The sequence below is a fragment of the Apteryx rowi genome, unplaced genomic scaffold (genome assembly GCF_003343035.1).
Source record: "Apteryx rowi isolate R43461 unplaced genomic scaffold, aptRow1 scaffold_141, whole genome shotgun sequence".
NCBI lineage: Eukaryota > Metazoa > Chordata > Aves > Apterygiformes > Apterygidae > Apteryx > Apteryx rowi.
The window spans coordinates 1,046,645-1,065,098 of record NW_020447653.1 but is presented as its reverse complement, the minus strand read 5'-3'; the positions used below and the strand labels follow the sequence as shown (position 1 = coordinate 1,065,098).

The window sequence follows — 18,454 nt, the reverse complement described above, 5'->3', positions numbered from 1 at the left end:
AAAAGGACAATTATTAACAGCAGTGGGCAACTGCCATAACCATAATGGGGTCAAACAAGCATAAAGACAAATTCTTCCTTCAGCTTTCTATAATACACTGAAAGCATTAATAAATTATTGTAAAACAGAACTGTGCATGTTCATTTACCCTGAGGCACACTGGACCAAGTTTCTCTGCAAAAGGCTCTTAAGGAGACTTTGAAACAGTAAGGTAAAAGCTTAAAACACATTCTGAAACAAAAACTGGTTAAGAGATTAAAAACAGAATTGAAATAAAATGACCACATCACAAAATAGGAAGACATTCACTGTAGAGTGCCCCAAGTATCAGAACTTGGGTGCCTGGAGTTCAATATATTAATGACCACCTGGAAAGAGGAAGACAGAAAATGGCAAAGTCTGGACAACACAGTGGTGGATGGAGGACAGTACACAAAGTGCATATTAAGGCACATTGGAAGAAAAAGACTTCAATTGCTTGTCCATGCTAGTAGAGTCTGATCTGGTTGTAAAAGTCTCAGAAGGAAAAAAGCCACACAACACCCCGAACAGGACAGTTAGAATCAGCTGAGCAAAGTCATAAAAACAAATAAAGTGTAACCTATTTATAAAGGGGATGGTGTACAGCATCAATAAACATTATGCCATTAGATACTCAATGGTCCATTCGCACCTTCAGTTTGTCACACCTCTACCTCAAAAAAAAAAAAAAAGAAAAAAAGTAGCAAAAGCAGCAGTTGAAATAGAAAAGATCAGAAAGTGACAATGAAAATGATTAGAGAGAACTCAGAAAGGCCTTCCTTATGAGTGGACAGAATCAGGTCTAGCGAGGAAATATGATGGATGTGTGTAAAATAGTAAGAGGTGTCTCATGATCAGCTGAGTTTTTATTCATCTTTTCTTAGAATACAGGGGAAAAAATCAAAATTCTAAAAGCCAACGCTTCAAAAATGGTCATATAGATCTTTTTTGATTCAGTGTAAAATGACTGGTGGAATTCATCTTTCTAGGAGTGAAGTAGACAGCTTATTACAGTGATTCAGAAAAAGACCAAACATCTACATATGAGAATAAGCATCTACAGTCATAGTAGGTGGAGTAAATTACTAAAGACCAAACTTCATACTTCCAAGTATAAATTGCTCAGAAATTGCTACTGATGGGGTTGAGAATGAAATTTATGACCCACTCGCCATATTAAATGAGTTTTAAGGCTGTTTATACCCTTCATTTCAAAGTACCCAATATTTGCCACCAGTAACTGCATTAATAGCTTTTTCTGACATGGCAATTTCCATGTTTCAGAAACACCTGCAGTCAGGATGATCCAACTTGAACTGCCAGATCAGGACTCATGCAGTACAGTGAGTGCATTTGAGAAAAAAATTCAACTGATTTGTTTGTTGTTTTTCCCCAGGCTTCAAGCTCTGCTTATAAACATAAAAAGACAATACGCATTCAGGACATTTCCAATGGTTATGAAGGTACCATACCTGTGATGGTGGTAGGGATGGTGGTGGTAGTGGTGGTGGTTGTTGTGGGAGGAGGGATAGTTGTGGGGGGATCTGGATAAAATATAAAAAGGAAAATAATAAAAAAGCAAATTAAGAAAAAACAAGCAGAACACAACAGCGATCAATAATGATCAGAGAAAAACAAGGACACTAAGAAGCAGCATGGCTGTCAGAAGCCTTTCCTCCTCTAAAACCAGGTGGTGACTTTCCAGCTGGCTTTAAAGATCAAGGGCCAGATCCTCAGCAGCTGTAAATTGTTTGAGCTCAATTCACATCAAAGGAGCTCTGCACAGACTTACTCTAGCTAGAAAATCTGGCCCAGAAACTCTCTCCCCCTTTTGCCTTCTGCAATGCTTAAAAAATAAATAAATAAATAAATAAAACCCAGCATAAATTAGTCAATGAGAAAGAGAGAGATGGAATGGGAGAGCCATAAGAAAAATAAACTGCACACTTTCCATGACAGGAAAAGAAAAAAAAAAAAACCAGTTTACCATGTACAGAGACAGACAATGGTGCTTTGTTGTTTTTCTACAAATACATTTGAAAATCCAGGTGGGAGGTTTGTGCGAGGGGCCCTGCTGTGCTCAACAGACTAAATATCAACAGCACATGAATATATCTCACTTTTTTCCCAGGGCTGTTAACTTTACACTATTCTTCCTCAATGAATACACGTCAGCAGGATGTTAAAAGCTACTTCTAAGATAGTAATAAATAAAAAGAAATGAGAATGTCATTACTAAATATCAATTTCAAGGCATGGAAAATTTCACCACGATCTTTTTATAAAAAAGCCAATATTTTTCTGACAATTTTAACACAGTTGCTTTTGTTAATAGAGCATCCTTAGTGTAAAACACAAGATACTGAGATATTTCTTTGTAACTAGCAACTATTTCTACAGAAGACTTGACCTGTTAAAACTGATAAATACTGCCACTCTCTTTACAGTATTTATATTATGTACAGGGGCACATCCTCATCAAAACTACTGAGCAGGAGAAGGCAGATATGAGAAGATGCAAAAGAAAACACATATATCAATGCCCAAATGATCAAACTGAATGTGTTAAGTAGTCAGGAAGACTTTGAACTAAGGATTCATTCTGCAATAATAGAGCATGAAACAGTTCTTAGGCTTTTGATTTTAAATTTCCTCTAAAGTATGTCAACTTTTCATCACTAACCCATCTGCTTCTCTTTTATCTCCAAGTGAGCTCTCAGATTCCCTAATTAATATATCTGAACTTGAATTACCTGCTGCACCTTTGTGCTCCATGCAGCTTCCTGAAAGTTAAGAGACATTACCTTGGAGTTTGCTTCACTGTGAAGGCAACTGCAAGAAAGGGGTCATTCATGAGGAGTGCCGCTTTGGCCTACTATATTCAAAACATTTCAGCCTCTGTATTTACCACAGAGAACTTCTTAGTTGCTTCTTTGCCCAGGGCTAAGCCGACAAGATACCGTAGGGTCTCCTTACTAGCAAGGGATAATGAAACAACTTAAGTGCAGGAAGAAAGACCCTATCCTTGTCTACATCCATTGGCATGGTGAAAACTCATCTCACTTCCAAACTGTACTAGGGGAAAATGCTATACAGCAGACTATACGTTGGTAATAGCAAAAAATGACTGTGCGCTAATTGTGCTAGAAGTTTCCAGAATATGCGTCTGCCTGCTCCCACTGGGAGGAAAAGCGTGAAACAAGTTTAAAAAATAAACATGTTTTCGGTTTCTGTCAATGTGATTAGACATGCTTATACCATGTGTGCAACAGAGGAAGGTGTGTTAAGCACAGATCAGCAGCAGTTATTTCGCAAGCCCTGGCCCCTGGAAACCATTTGCACTTAATACCATTTAACTGTAGATGTATTAGTTTTATATGGAGGCTAGTCAATCCTCCTCCTCATGGAGAGGTGCCAGACCCCGAAGCTCTGCTGTAGTTACTGTCACTCCATCGCAACACCTCAGGTGTTGAAAGGCCATACACATCATTCCACCCCACCCGCCGCCAAAATTAATTTGATATGGGTGGAGAGTACAGCACTGACAACTTATAAGTAGTCCTATCTGTGGATTCGGTAAAGGGTGACCATCTAGGCACATCCTCCCATTAATTTTCACACTATCCCTATGGAGACATTTTGGCAGGGATACAGACTGCACTGCCTACATAATATTCCTTGTCTTCTGGCAGGGAGAGGTGCCAAACTTAGTAAAAGATGGAGAAGTAAATGCTTCCCATTGACAAGTGGAGTGAGCTCGTCAGCTCATTTCCACAGAGTGATGTTCATTTTCCTTCAGACAACTTAAGTTAGACTCTGTACCTGAGCGCTTCAAGATGCTAACCACAGCCCAACCACTGCCACTAGACCAACATCTCTGAATTTGGGTCTTAAATTCAGGGTTAAAGTCTTTATGCTGTCCAGAAGTGCTGAATCCTAGTGGGACACCCCCAATTTTGCAGAAATATGACACAATGGGATGTGAAACAATTTGTGACCATGACTTCCTGAGAGACCATGACAAGTCCTCCTACATGCCAAAATGTCAGATGCTGCAGTAGAGTCCACAGGTTACCATGCCTTGGGAATTTGTATTACTTTTAAAATAACACTGTCTCAAATGTTCTCTGGTGAATTTAATCTTGAAGGGGAGAAGTGGTGTTTAATTTCTGTATAGTCTAGTTCTTGTCCACATCACAAATGCAGAATAATTAACAAACATATGAGTTAACATGAGCTCAAAATGGTTTATTCAGACCACGTTTAAAGGTCAGAATGGAGTTCTGTCCCCAGGGCCCACTGAGTCTGCAGGAACAGACACATTTCAGCCAGATCCTTTATAATGGTTGTTCCCAAGCCTTATGCGAACTGGACTAAGACCAGTTCATTTAACATTGGTGAGGTTTAATTTAGCATTCACTCGAAACAAAATAGGTATGTAAAACTAGGCAAGGAATAAAAAACCCAATTCCTCTATGACTGCTTTACTCCAGTAGCTTGCTATAGTTCTAATCTCATGTGGAGTCATGTTTCCTATACACTCTAGGTGCTTTATAGTTTCTCCACAACATTAGCTGTTTCTTTAAACACTTCCATAAATTATTTTTTAATACCATGAGTATATGAATTATTCCATCATAAAARTACATCTTGTATTTCATTACACAAACTGGAGTCTTTTGGTGCTACCAACACTAGAAAACTACTCAAATGATGCAGTATACAAAGTTCACTTTCAGCTTGATATTACAATTTTGATGTTAGTTTTGGTCTTTGGGCAAGTTTCCAAAACCGGGCCAAAAACTGGTCATGTGTAAGTGGCATTTGGATAAGCGAGCAGGATGTTAGGTTCTCGATTATTTATCTGGATCGGTGCGAACGCAAAAGAATTTGGACTGCAGAGCTCCCAGGGGCTGTTGCATGAAATGAACCTCAAACCAAAGCAAGTTACTGTCCCTTCTGAATAACAGGCAATACCCACCACAAGCTTAGCTCAGCCATGCAGTAACCACCCTAACRGATAAGCAAGGTTGCTAACGGATAAGTTTTTAAATACATAGCCCAAGGGAATTATTCATAATTAAACTAGGGGATCACTCTTCAAGTGCCTACTGAATCTTCATTATATGCAAGACCTCTGTGACAAGAGCACAACAAGGTTTAAAGCGATGGTGAAATAATGCAGAGGAACTGAAGAATTAAAGTAGGTACTTAATAGCACTTAAAAAGATGCCGAGACATGTTTTAGTGTCTGCTCAGCAGCCAAAGATAGGCTTAAGACATCTCATTCCTCCAGTTTATTTACTGGTTTGTAATTATCTGAGTATGCCGGCTGATTCTTCAGTAATTTAACTTGCTATTAAAAGACCTGAAAAAACAAACCCATACCATTGCTGCAGATACTGAAAAAGGGATCAGATGAAACACAAAGGAAAATGAGCTACTGGAGCAAGTCCTATAAAGACTGTTAGGCTACAGAACTTCAAAGTTCTCCCCACGCCTCTGTTCTGATCTTTCTGTATGCTTCAGCTGACATTTTACAACTGTCAGGGTCAGCCCACAATGACAGCACGAGAGAAAGGAACTTACTGGACACTAAGATAGGTTCTGCACCTGATGCAAGACACCAAGAGTTACAGAAGCAAAGGAAATGCTTTTCCAGCCCCTACCCCCTCCCAGTATAATGTAGATGTGTTGGGTGCTGTCTGAAATTCTTGCATTAAGCAAAATGGTAACTTCTTTAAAAGCTTTTAGAGAGCGGTATGCAGCAATTATGTGTAAATGAGTCTAGAAGAACGGTGGTTTTTCTCACGTACCGTATACAAACAGCATGTAATCCGCATGTGATTTCCCCACCGCGTTTGAAGCCTCACAGCGGTATGTACCATTATCTGTTTTGTTTAGGTTACTAATGAGAAGGTTTGAACCAGACACTACAACGTGTTGAGGCATCTCATCATCTACTCTTAACCACCTCATGTCCGTAGGCCTACAGAGGAGGGAGAAAAAGAAACAGTCACATTACTATTTTCCTACGGTAAAGATGGCATCTTCAAAAGTTCATCCACAGACAGAAAGCCCAAACCAAGAAAAACTGTAAAGAAATAACACATACTTTTGTACTACTCAAGCCCAGATGCTGTTGGGCTTCCTGAATTTAAGTGCATTTTAACCCAACTGGAAACTGTATCCAGTCCTTAAGCTTTCTGAAAACACTAATGCAAACAGGAAGAAAGTTCATTAGTGGTTAATCATTTACTTAATCAGTAAACCTGGAATCTTTAAGATCTATGGACTAAACGTGCATCCACCCGGTGCTCTGAGTGCAGATCTGGACAACATGTAACGGAACAAGTACATTTTTATCAACTTCAAACCATTTTACAAAGAGACATGATGGACCTATTTACCTCAATTTTGACTGTGCTGCTTATTAGTAACGTTTTAGCTGCTAGAAAACAGGAACGCCTTTCTTCTCTCCCCATTATGTTTTTCCAATTGGCAGCCTGTTTCCTGCATTCTTTTGCTAATGGAACCAAAATGAGCATCATGTTTACATGATTTAGGGAATGAAATTAGCATGTTTTGTTAGAGCTAGTAAAGAAAACAACCACTGGGGGGGTTGTTTGGTTTTGTTTTTAAGTCTCTGAACAGCAGTAAGGACAAACCAGCTACTCCCGAGACGGCCTTCATCCGTAAGAGAGAGACCGCACCTTTTAGGGTGGCTCAACACTGAGCTCTTAAAAGGGTGGACATGGGGGGTGTTTGTGCAGTAACACATTCTCCAAACTGCCTGGCTCCAAGGACAGAGCTTGCAAGCCATTTTTTTGCTGGGAGCTAATGTGGCTGAAGGCATCAGAATACTTTGGGCTTCTCAGTGTCCAAACAGTAGAGTGCTGTTATGAAATAAAAGCACCTGCAGTTTTGCTATCCCAGCCACACAACTGGAACGGCTACAACACCGAACAAAACCAGCTGTGATTTCAGAGTCCCAACCTTTCAGACGCTGTTTGCTGTACAGTGGTGCTTTTTTCAAAGATGTGTCTTGCACTGGATGTTCTACAAGTGACAATTCCAGTATCTTCCCACTTTTGTCATAGTCCTGATTTTTTGTGCGATCTTAGACAATGAAAATATCTATTATTAACAAAGTTTCTACTTTCTGGTCTTTCATTTTTCTCTAAGCTTTTTGTCACAATGTTTGTGTTGCAAAATTTTGCAGAGAAATGATTTTCACTCAAGAATCATCCCTGTGAATCTTAAACCTCTGTAAGGGATTTTATGAAATCTGTTTGTCATAAGGAGTAGAAGTAAATACAGTCCATTATTTTACTGTGTATTTGCTTAGGTTTGAGACACAGGTGAAGTGAACTACATAAGCGTATTCCTAGCACATCACCAGCATCACCATAATATTAAGTGGCATACTGCCTGGGAGATGCGTCTGTCTTATTTAACACGTATATGTCTTATTCATAGCTGGGGGGTGGGGAGTGAAGAAGCCTATTCATTAAATTCCCACATGATACAAATGGGAGGAACGGCAGCTACCTGTGAGAGGAGAGAAATGCAAAGAGGCTTTGACAGATTCTGAACAGGGAATAGATATTAAACTGGAATTCAGCAGGGGATGTACAAGTCTCTAACGTATGGGGAAGGAATCACCCACATGCTGAATAGAGGAAGCTGGGAAGCAGTAATAAACAAAGTAATTCAGCTGCAGTAGGACACTACAGTGGCAGATGACAGTATCACAGYCTTCGCACTTCTGAGCTGCAGCTACCCTTCCTGTCATTGCCCCCAGAAGCAGAACTGTCAAACTCGATGACTTCAAGTGCAGACTACACCTGCAGTAACTCTTCAGTTCTGGGCACACTACCAAGGAGACACTGACAGTTTTCAGGGATGTTTGCAGAAATCTTATGAACATGATGAAAATAAAAAAGGATAGGAGGTAAATACTTGACAGCCATAAATCCAAATGGAAAAGGAAGTATTTAAGAAAGTCAACAAAACTTGGACAAGAAAATGAAAATGCAGAGGAAAATCTAACCTTCCTCGTCAGGATTTTTCCTGATGCATCAATTTATTAAACTATTTAAGAAAGCCTCAAGGGCAGGGCAAGAAGAGGAGAAAGAATAAAACTTGCATTTCATTTAAAAAACAACACCACCACAAAGAAGAAAGAATCATACGGTCAATACAAGCTGAAAGACAGACTGCCTTACCTTACAGATCCATTCCACTCTTACATGTGTTCAGTTCTTTGGTGCCATTCTTACGCCTGCATACTCGTACATTATTAGGATTGAATATGCAGGCCACTGACCTTGCTTTTGCAGATTAATTGCAACCAGTTGCCACCTAAGCCATTCCCTGGGGGAAGAGATGTACAGTTGCGTGGTACCCATACTACAGTCTTCCCCTTCTGCACTAGTGGGCTTGTTGACAGCAACGCTGTGTGGTGACCATGAAAAGCTCTCCTTGGAGCTTTAAAAGTAGCAATTCCTCAGCCATTATTTACATCATGACAAATGCAATTCAAAATAGATGTCTTAATACTGTAGCTTAGGCTCAGGTGCAGGAAGTATCTCTCCTCATATTCTTTTTTCATACTCCTACATTGTCTTCTCAGCAGAGAATGGCATATGAAATTTCTGCAATAGCAAAGAGGCCAAAAAGTGTCCGCACACTTTTGTAGCGGGACCCAGTCACCGCTGGACCACCTGTACCATCCTTTGGAAGTTTCAGACTTACTGTGGTTTTCCAAAAGCTGCACATGTCAGTTCAAGYGGCTCCCCTTCTCTCGTTAGACCTTGCACTGGATAATTCTGAGAAACCCGCACTTGAGGCTTATCTGCATGAGAGAAACAGTATTTCATAAATTATCTTGTCAAACAGAATCAGATTTGTATGCACCCAGAACCAGAAGTCAGTCACCAGCACTGCTTTCCTCTCTGCCCCTTCTATGCTATTCATCTAATCAGTAAGTGAACTTGGTATTTTCTTCAAACTAAACTGATTAGTAAGAGCAAAATGTGAAACAGAGATAGGAGATTCACACTCCAATGGAAGCACCACTGTTTCCTGGGAAATGCATTTTGCTACACTAGAGTTTATCTCTGAACTCACTCAAGCTAAAAGGAACTCATTTGCCTTCATGCTGAGGTGAAACCAGAGATATTTGTGGCACTCAGAATTGATATGTTTTATCATGTATCATATATTACTGTATGACAATATTAATACGCTTGGGCATAAAGTATATGTTGGGCTTTACAAGAGCCACTTGTTAGAAACAAAAAGAAATCACAGACACTGCTACTTTTCTTTAAACAATGGAAGATTTTAGTCAGCCCAAATGAATCTCTTCTAAATCCTAAAATAAACATAGAATTAAAGCATTTATAGTTAGCGAGCCAGCTCAGAAACATTTTTAGTAAGCCCCTGCAGGGAAGAAGGGGACATGGGGAACAACCCAAAACAACAACATCCACTCCCCCCCAAAATGGAGTCCACAATTACGAAATTTATTACCTCCTACAACCGAAACCCAGATTAAAAATGCGATCTAAGCTGTAGCTAAAATGTTATCAATGCAAAAATCAATTCAATGCTACAAATGCTACTAAGCCATATATATTTTTCAGGAACTTACTCAACTGTAAGGAATAAAGGAAGGCAAAAAAATCAGTATGCATAAAGGTTGAGACAACTTAAATGTTTCTATTTCCTTTGAGAGTAACTGCTAGCAAAACTATTGGCTTGTTGCATTTTATTAACTGTGTTTAACTCATTAACATGCTTCCTATGGAATAATAGAGATTAGAAAAAAAATCCATGTTAGGCTTCAACCAATTTAAACTCTCATAATTTTCAGTAATGGAATAAGCTACACTAGTAAATCCTCTCCTGAGATGCCTATACCACAAACACATTTTGCAAACTAATCCCCATTACAGATGCTTCTTGCAGCTTCATGTCTTCAGGCTTAAAAAAATGGCAGCCACATACAAGTTACCAGGTTATGTGTGTTTTATATTTCTGTGTCATATTCTACTGGAAAAATACGAGACTTTCATGTGCTTGAAAACACAAGCTGACCTCCCTCCTAGAGACGCTGCTTAACGCTAAAGGAGCATGTGGAAGTAGCCAGTATATTCCTGACATGCTTTGAGGAAAAACGGTCACTCTTAGGAGGACTGAAATACCCCAACAAGCCCTTGGACTAAGTCACAAAATGCAGGCCTGGGCCTAGCTAAACCTGGACTCTCCCATTACAGCGGGGTACAGATATGCTCCACCTGGGAAGGCCAAAGGGGTCCACATCTCAGAGCTACAACCCCATCCCAAGAGGGCTGCGGCACAAGCGTAAACAAGAGAGCACAGGAAGGCAAAAGTCGTGTCGAAACACCGTAGCGAGCCTGGTGCGTAGTGCTGGGGTCTGCAGCACAAGCACTGAGCAATACGTACACACAGGAAGACAAGTTAAACCAAGCATTATGCAGCAAGTAAATCACAACCAAGATTTTGCGTGCTGTGCTCATGCTTACCATTCTCATTCACAATTTTTTCCCCCCCTCGGCCATCTGCTCACTATTATTTGCTTTCCAACAGTAACTAAGAGTCCACGCCAGAAACATGGATGCTATTATAGTGTGCGTTGTTGGAGTAGAAGCCTTTTCAGCCCAATTTACACGGGAACGCGAAGACTATCTTGTTAGCATACCATGCTGAGAAACTTAGATGTGTACAAGATCTTCTGCAGCTTGCCTCTGCTGTTGCTCCAATCCTGTTTTCATTAGATAAATTTTAGTATTTCTAATGAGCTGTTTACCAGCTGTCAATTACTTATGCAAATCAATAGCAATACACTGAAGGCTTGTTGTACTGAGAACGAACTGCAAACTAAGCTTCCCCAAAATGACATGAGAGGAGCCTTTCCCTTTCAGCTTTCTACCTCCACAGTCTTCATTAAATAAATGAAGGAAGCAAACTGAACCCTATACCATTTCAATTTGAAACCGTAGAGATGTCACATGCAATATAAACCCAAATTTTATTAGTACAACATGCATACACTTGCGAAGACAAGAACATTCCCGGAGTCATCACAGTGAATGTCTCCTCTAAGCAGGATCACCAGCATGTGAGTAATTACTGAAGGCACTTAGGAAAATAGGAAGTGCTTCACAATTCTGAAGGATTCAGAAGGATGGTTGGGCACTCAGGAGAACTGACATTTTAATTAGGCTTGTAGTACACAATAACTCATCCTTAAAAACAAAAATTTCACTTGCTTTGGCCAATAACTTTTTTTTTTAATATAGGGTTTGGGAAATTTTTTTTTTTTTTTTTTTAAGGATGCACATTTAAGTAATCTTTAGCTCTACTTCCACTAGTAAGCATCCTGCCTCTAAGTTAGTCTATTTTCTTGAGATTAGATTCTTAGTAAATGTTTGCACAGTGCCGAGCATCGTGGGATGCTGAGCTCAGTTCCTACATGCAATCCTGACACTCAGCAAACCTACTGCTAAACCGTTAGAGTGCTTTTCAAGGTCTGCAGTAATAGTTTGCTACCTATTAGCCACTTTATTAAAAAGGCCACGTTTCAGTAACGTCTGTGGTAGTATATTCTGGGGCAATTACCATCTCAGACGGCATTCGAGGGCACAAGGCAAGCAGCAGAAGAGTTTTTACTACCATGTGCCTTCCAACAGCCTGAACCACTCGACATGGAACTTCATAATGTCATACTGCTGGATTGCTACATAAAAACAAACACTTGGACCTAGGCATCTAGGCCACAATAAACTCCATTGGCAGCCAATTAGATCTAACAACCTAAAGCTATTTCCTAGTATGCCTATTTCTAGTGGCTTTAAAAAAACGCCTAGTAATTTAATAAGGCACCTTTATTAAGCTAAATTCATTCAAAAGCTAAGAGTGATATACAAGGTTAAATACCAGTAGTCTAAAGGTTACTCTGTAGCAGCAACCAATTTGAAAAACTTATTACAAAATCATTCTGCATTTGATGAGATTTCTTCTAGAACACACATATCGCGTGCCTATAAAAGACATGAAAAGCAGCCTTTAAAGAGGCGACAGCAGAGGCTGCTCTTTGCCCCGTTGGCCAATTACAGCATATGCGAGCCAACGTCTCGCAGCCTTCCGCCAGCTCCAAGTCAGCTGGAAAATGAAAAACGCTCCTTCTCCCCTTCTCAGCCTCACAACCTATGCTTTAATTTCCCAAGCAACTGGAATGCTAAAGAGACCGCTGGCTGACACATCGCACTGAAATGTTAAACCTGTACCCCACTGGCCAGCACATCTCCCCTCCCGATTTCAGCACCACACCTGGGGCTACACGCTCCATCAGGAGGGCCTGTCTCTCCTGGCCGGACCTGGAGCTTCAGGTCTTCCTCGAGAACAGGGTCAGTAGCATCATTTTGGCAGACAGCCACAGCAGGACTTCTCCTTCAGACAGCCCCTGTTCCAAACAGCAAGTGCTAAGAAACAGATTCTGTCCCCCTCGCCATCACAACAGAGGTCAGAAGACATTTGTACCTTCTAAAAGCTTAGGGGGGAGAAGCTAGAGCCTACCAGGTCACTATTCCTCTGTTACATTACCTAATAATAAATATACGATGTCCTTATATCATGGTATTATTCCATCAGGCTGACAACACCTGTATTTCAGCCAGGCTCCATGTTAAGCCCAATTGTCCATGATCAACTAATACCCAAATAGGGCATCCTATCTTAACAACAGGCTGGGAGAGAGAGAACCCACTACCTCCCTTAAACATTTAATTGCAACAAACTTATGTCTTCCTTTCCTTTTGATCTCATCCAATTTAACTTTTGTCCATAGATTTCTATTATGCCTTACACTGCTAGATTATAGACCTCTTTTGCACTCCGTATGCTCTCCCCATGGCTGTCCTGCCATCCCGGGAACAAATCACTTCTTGATTTTTTTTCAGTAGGATAGGTTTGGACTAAGCTTGCCAAATCTCCTCCTGTATGGTCTTCCATGGCATCAAGTCTTTTTTGTCATTCTTCACCATTTTGCCAGCATCCTTTAAAGTCTATGTACCAGGATGCTGTGAACAATTGCAGGACTAGTCTCATCAACACCACAGAGAAAAAAAGGGAGAAAAAAACAAAACAAAACACCACCACCTTCCTTCAGCTGTTCAGTTCATACCTGCAAGGAGGCACTGGATCTTTTATGCCAATTTCTCAGTGAAAACTTATGTTGGGCTTTTTGCCCCCATAGCATTTTAAATATTGTTTTCCAGGATGCAGTCTCACTTCTGTGAATAAGGGATATAGGCCACCCTTAAACACTTTTAATAATTTTAAAATGCTGTGGGTTAGAAGCGCCCAGGCCAGCACACTCTCAAAACACCATGAATTGCTGATTAGTCCCTAATGACAACTCTGAGATCTGCCAGTTAGTGATTTCTTAATCCATTTAAACAGGTGCTCTATTGATAATGCTATCTTATTAATAAATCAAGACATCACGTTATACAGAGTTCAGTGTCTTATGAAAGCCTGAGCCTATTATTTCTGCCCATTTACTTTCATCAGACAAACCTATGATCTTAACGATGAGCAAGCTCATCATCTCAAAGAACATCACTGGGTTGGTTTCGTAAGCCTTATTTCCTGATGCGTCCCAGCATGAGATCTGACCACACATGTACTCAGGACACCACGCCGTTCTCGATGAGTCAGAATACGGCCTCAGCTACACATCCCCTTCCCATCCAGTGGCTTAACAGACTGTTCTGGCTTGTTGTCAGCCAGGCTGCATGAAAAACAAATGAAGCCAAGGAAAACTTTCCATCCTCCTTCTAAGCACTTATCTTCAAACGGCTGTCCTTAACCCCTGAAACATGCACATAGGCTCTCACCTCAATTTCTTCCTCAAAGTGATTCTCAAGCTCTAGGCCTGCTTTTGGTCAGGCAGGTAGCCCTAATTAACTTCACCTTAATGCACAAAACAGGAGAATGCAGCAGAGCCCAAAGTTCCACTGAAGAAAATTTACCATTTTTGCGAACAGACTAAAACCAGCTGCAACACTACTGGAGACAGACCCCTCTGCATGCAATAAGCACTGGGTAGCTGACAGCAGGACAGCTTTCTTCCTAACCACTCATATATTCCCAACTTGGGCACATTCCTTCTCCCCCAGTGCAGTCACCTTTTCAGATGGGATGACTCCATGGCTGAATTCTCAGATAATGCAGCCAATAAGGATGTTAACACACACTAAACATGACTAATATTTGGAAATATGACTGTGTATTTTAAATACAAGGCCATTTTTCTTGGTAAATGCAAGAGGGCAGGTGAAAGTGTGGTCATGTTCTTGCTGATATTATTTCAGAGGAGAGACGTGAGGGCGTCTGCATAACGAGGAAAATGTGTTCAATAAGCTTAATTCTGTGGCTGTAATTTCACCATCCACAAGAACTACTATAAGCTGCAGCAAGAAAAACCCTGCATTACACTCAAGGCACAGTACATGCTCTTTGGGGCCATGCCAATCATGTCAGCGTTGAATCATCACACTCCGACAATCTCCGTTGTAAATGATACGGTTTATACAAYGGATGCCACTGCAGCAATTTGTCCACTTTGAACACAAAAATTGCACTGGAAAAGTCACAGTAAAAACATTGTGAAGCAGTTCCTCAACTGGCAAGAGGCTTTTTTGCAACTCAGCTGACTCCTAACCTTTGCCAGCCACCAACAGCAACAAACCAGCGGGCCCCTCCTGGCCGAGACGGTCGCCCCTGCGAGGTCAGGGCACAGCACGGAGCAGGTACTGCAGCGGGTGGCCAGGCTGCCTCATCCTGCCAGGCTGCTGGCCAGCTGAGAACATTACAAAATGGATTCACCCAACGATTCAGCTGAAAACTCGTCTGTTTTGTGAAATTAGTTACTGAATCCAAGTTTTAAAATCCATTTTATGACAACTGTATTAATTTCTAGTGTGCACCTCTGCAAAAATTACAACAGATGGTATACTCAGGAGAAGGTATTTCCAGGTCAACAGGAGTTTTTGCCCACTTTAGTTAATTTTAGCTTCAATATCAGCCAGGATACACTCTATACATCCTTCTTCAGACAGGCACAAACTTGTAAACAGATCCTCATCTCTGCTGTTCTGTGGCCCAAACTAGCATGCTTTTTGCTTCAATAAGTAACAGTGATAAACTTTTCAAAAAATTTGGACTTCTGGCAGCTTCTGTACCTTATCACACTTACATGCTACAGAAAGTTCAAAAGGGATCTATTTTTGACTATTAAAGTCAGAAAAGTTAACATTTATACACAGGTTATTATACAGCTGTCACCTTTATCTTAAAATCAAGTAGGTTTGCTTATCAGCAAATGAAGTCTRCATCAGACAGCAGAAACCTGACAATCTAGTATCTTCTCCTCAGTTTTCACAAGGACAGAATTACTGATTTTCAGCCAAAGAAACCTATTAAACAAATAGATCTCATATTTAAAATAACAATTAAGGACACAACTGGCAGTTCACAATTTGTCTGGAAGAGCCTCACTGACCTCAAATATGACTTTGCAAAAATTACCCTCAAGTAACAGAATTTAAACATTTACATTGTAATAGTAATGCAACTGAAAGAAAAGTCAAAGTCAAGACACTCTCCTTCCACTTCCTGTATTCTTTTTTACACAGTGATGCCTATTCAGAAATGAATGTGATGTTTTGTCAGCCTTGCCCTGCATTTCCACTGCGATCTTCCATGGGAAGTTACCTTTCGTTTAAGAAGCACCTCCTCAGAGGGGAAGCTCCACCACCTTTGGACATCCAGTTGCCATCCACAACATAAGAAGAGTAAACCACCCAAACCACAGGCACATACAAAACAAATGGCTGGTTATCTGGCTTCTGGGGGCAACATATACTAAAGCAAGACTTCAGGCTCAGGCACACTGAGGAGAACAGACAGGTAGCATTTTGAATATTTAACTGCATGCTACTGCTATGATGTGTGCTAAATGTATAGGCCAGCCCTTACTGTATGCTCTTCTTTCCCAACAACACTCCTTTGAGGAAACTTTATTAATGAGCTTGCAAACGAGCACCCAACTGGGAAATGTCACAAATGAGTGGCTAACGCCCCAGAAAATCAAACAACTGAACACTTGGCTGATTGTGGTGCTTTCCATATTTACAAAAAAAAAAAAAAAAAAGCTTTAAATGAAAGTTTCTGAAAGGGTCAACACCTCACTGAACAAAACAACTCATTTATTCATTTTCAGAAATCTCCAGATGATAAATTACATTGATGTTAATCACTTCACTGCATACTATGCAATTAGTGTTTGCACTCAACAGAAATATAAAGATTACTGAAGATATGACAGCATATGTATATGGACACTTTTTAACATAATTGGGTGCAAAAACTCTCCTGTTGTAAGAACAGAGGCCTTAACAGATTCTATGGGGGCATATTTTAGAAGTATACATGCAGACATAAAAACGAATATGTAATTAATTAGAGCCTAAAAAACCCCCAAAGAACAAAAATGACAAAATGCCAAATCTAGACTTCCACACTTTCATTTCCAGTATCACATAAGAAGATAAGGAAAAGTACCAAAAGACTGAACTTAAATGTCTCTGAGAATATCTGGTTCCATTCAATTCCTTAATGATATTTTAATGCATTTTGTTGCTTCATTTCCTTTCTAAAATTACACTCAACATACTGCTCTTCCATCCCTCTTGAATGATCTGAATCACAAAGAGAAAGCAACTCTAGCCAGAATGAACAGATATTTTCACACCAATACCATGCAACATATTGTGTCCATCCATTGCACAGGGTTATATATTCACTGCGGTGGCTATTAATCAAGCATGAAAGTGTTATTGTTACCGTGAGCACACGGCACCATTTGTCAAACTCTGTTTGCTTATAAAAAACATTACCAGGAGATTTTAATTCATATTACAGGATGCTTCTTTGCAGAGATTTCTTTTTAACAACATGCCTTACATTCATATGGAAGCATTTATCTCAAAACTTCACAAAGGGCCAGATTGTGCCACACTTTACATGCAATAAATAGCTTACTCCGAGTAGGACAAATAAATACTCAGCATGAACAAGTCTTACTCATAGTTTTGCTGACTATGGAAAAACATTCTTTTCCCAAATTCTGAATTGTAGAACTCTGAAAATGAGTACTCATACATAATTTGAGAAAAATTATGCATCAGTATATGCATTGTTCAGCTCCATGTGAACTCTCCATTTATTTTCAGAATTTACTCTATGATATAGTAATGAGTTAACACTATTTTTTTTTAATGGAAGCTTATCAGATAACGCAACGGCTCTATTATTTTGCCCTTTGTGGAACCCCTGCATGCATAAAAGGAGGAGCAGGAGATCCATTCTTAACTCTCACTTAACAGCAAAAGATTGTGCTTGTCCTTAAAGATTTTACAGTCCCCGCACTTGAGGAGATGCTTGGAAATAATCAGGGAGAGAACAAGGAAATAATAAATCCAATTTGGTACAACAAGCAACTACCTTATTAAATCTTGGCTAAGACGATACAGGGTTCAGTGCTGCATGTGCATGGGGTACACTGGTGCTAAAAGATTAAACATTATAACAAACCCCATACTTTTTGTCTGTGAAGAGAGTCTGAAGTTATTCCACCTGTCCTCTTCAAGACCATTATATGCTTCCCTCTTCCCAGTTTAGGAAATCTGGAACAACCACAGCCCAAGGTGGTAAAGCCAACAGCCATTCGGAAGTATGTTCTTGAAGTATTGAGAAACTTAAACACCCTGAAGTCTGCAATTTTCTTTGAACTATAACACACAAGAAAATGTTCAAATTAATTGTTTTTAAAATGGAGTGAAGTAGGTCACTTTGCAGACTTCAATTTCTACTTTTTTTTTTAAGCAGATGAAAACATTTCAGTAAAATACATATTTATTTTAAGTAACATCTCCAAAAGCACTTAAAGAAGCTGAAGTAGAAATGCTTTAGATTTTCAATGACACTTATGGTCCTAATTTACCAAGAGACATTTAACATACCTAGCTTTACCAAAATAGTTTTAAAAGAGAAAAGGTAAACATTTTGAAGGGAGAGTAAAGAAACTTTTGGAGGAAGAAACATCTACCTCCTCTCTGCAGTCTACTACTATTGACCCCGCCCCCGGCAAGCTCACCCTTCAGTGCCTGGAATTTGCACTGTGCATGCTGGATAACGTACGGCTTGGCTTCTTTTTCAGGGGAATGTTACAAAAGCCATCACCGTGGCTGCTAAGAACCATGTGGGGAATAACATAAGTATTTTTTTCTTGGAAAATGACCGAACTGTGTGGGAGAATAACCTGTACAAGTACCTCTTC

The 18,454-nt window shown here is 40.0% G+C and overlaps 1 protein-coding gene across 1 annotated transcript in view; it reads right to left on the bottom strand.

The window, feature by feature from the left end:
- The window catches only part of CADM1 (cell adhesion molecule 1), a 61,153-nt gene that overhangs the window by 31,503 nt on the left and 11,196 nt on the right, over positions 1–18,454 (bottom strand). The window contains 3 exon segments of the mRNA XM_026057959.1: positions 1,494–1,565; positions 5,838–6,010; positions 8,779–8,878. Coding sequence (XP_025913744.1) covers positions 1,494–1,565; positions 5,838–6,010; positions 8,779–8,878 — 345 coding nt within the window.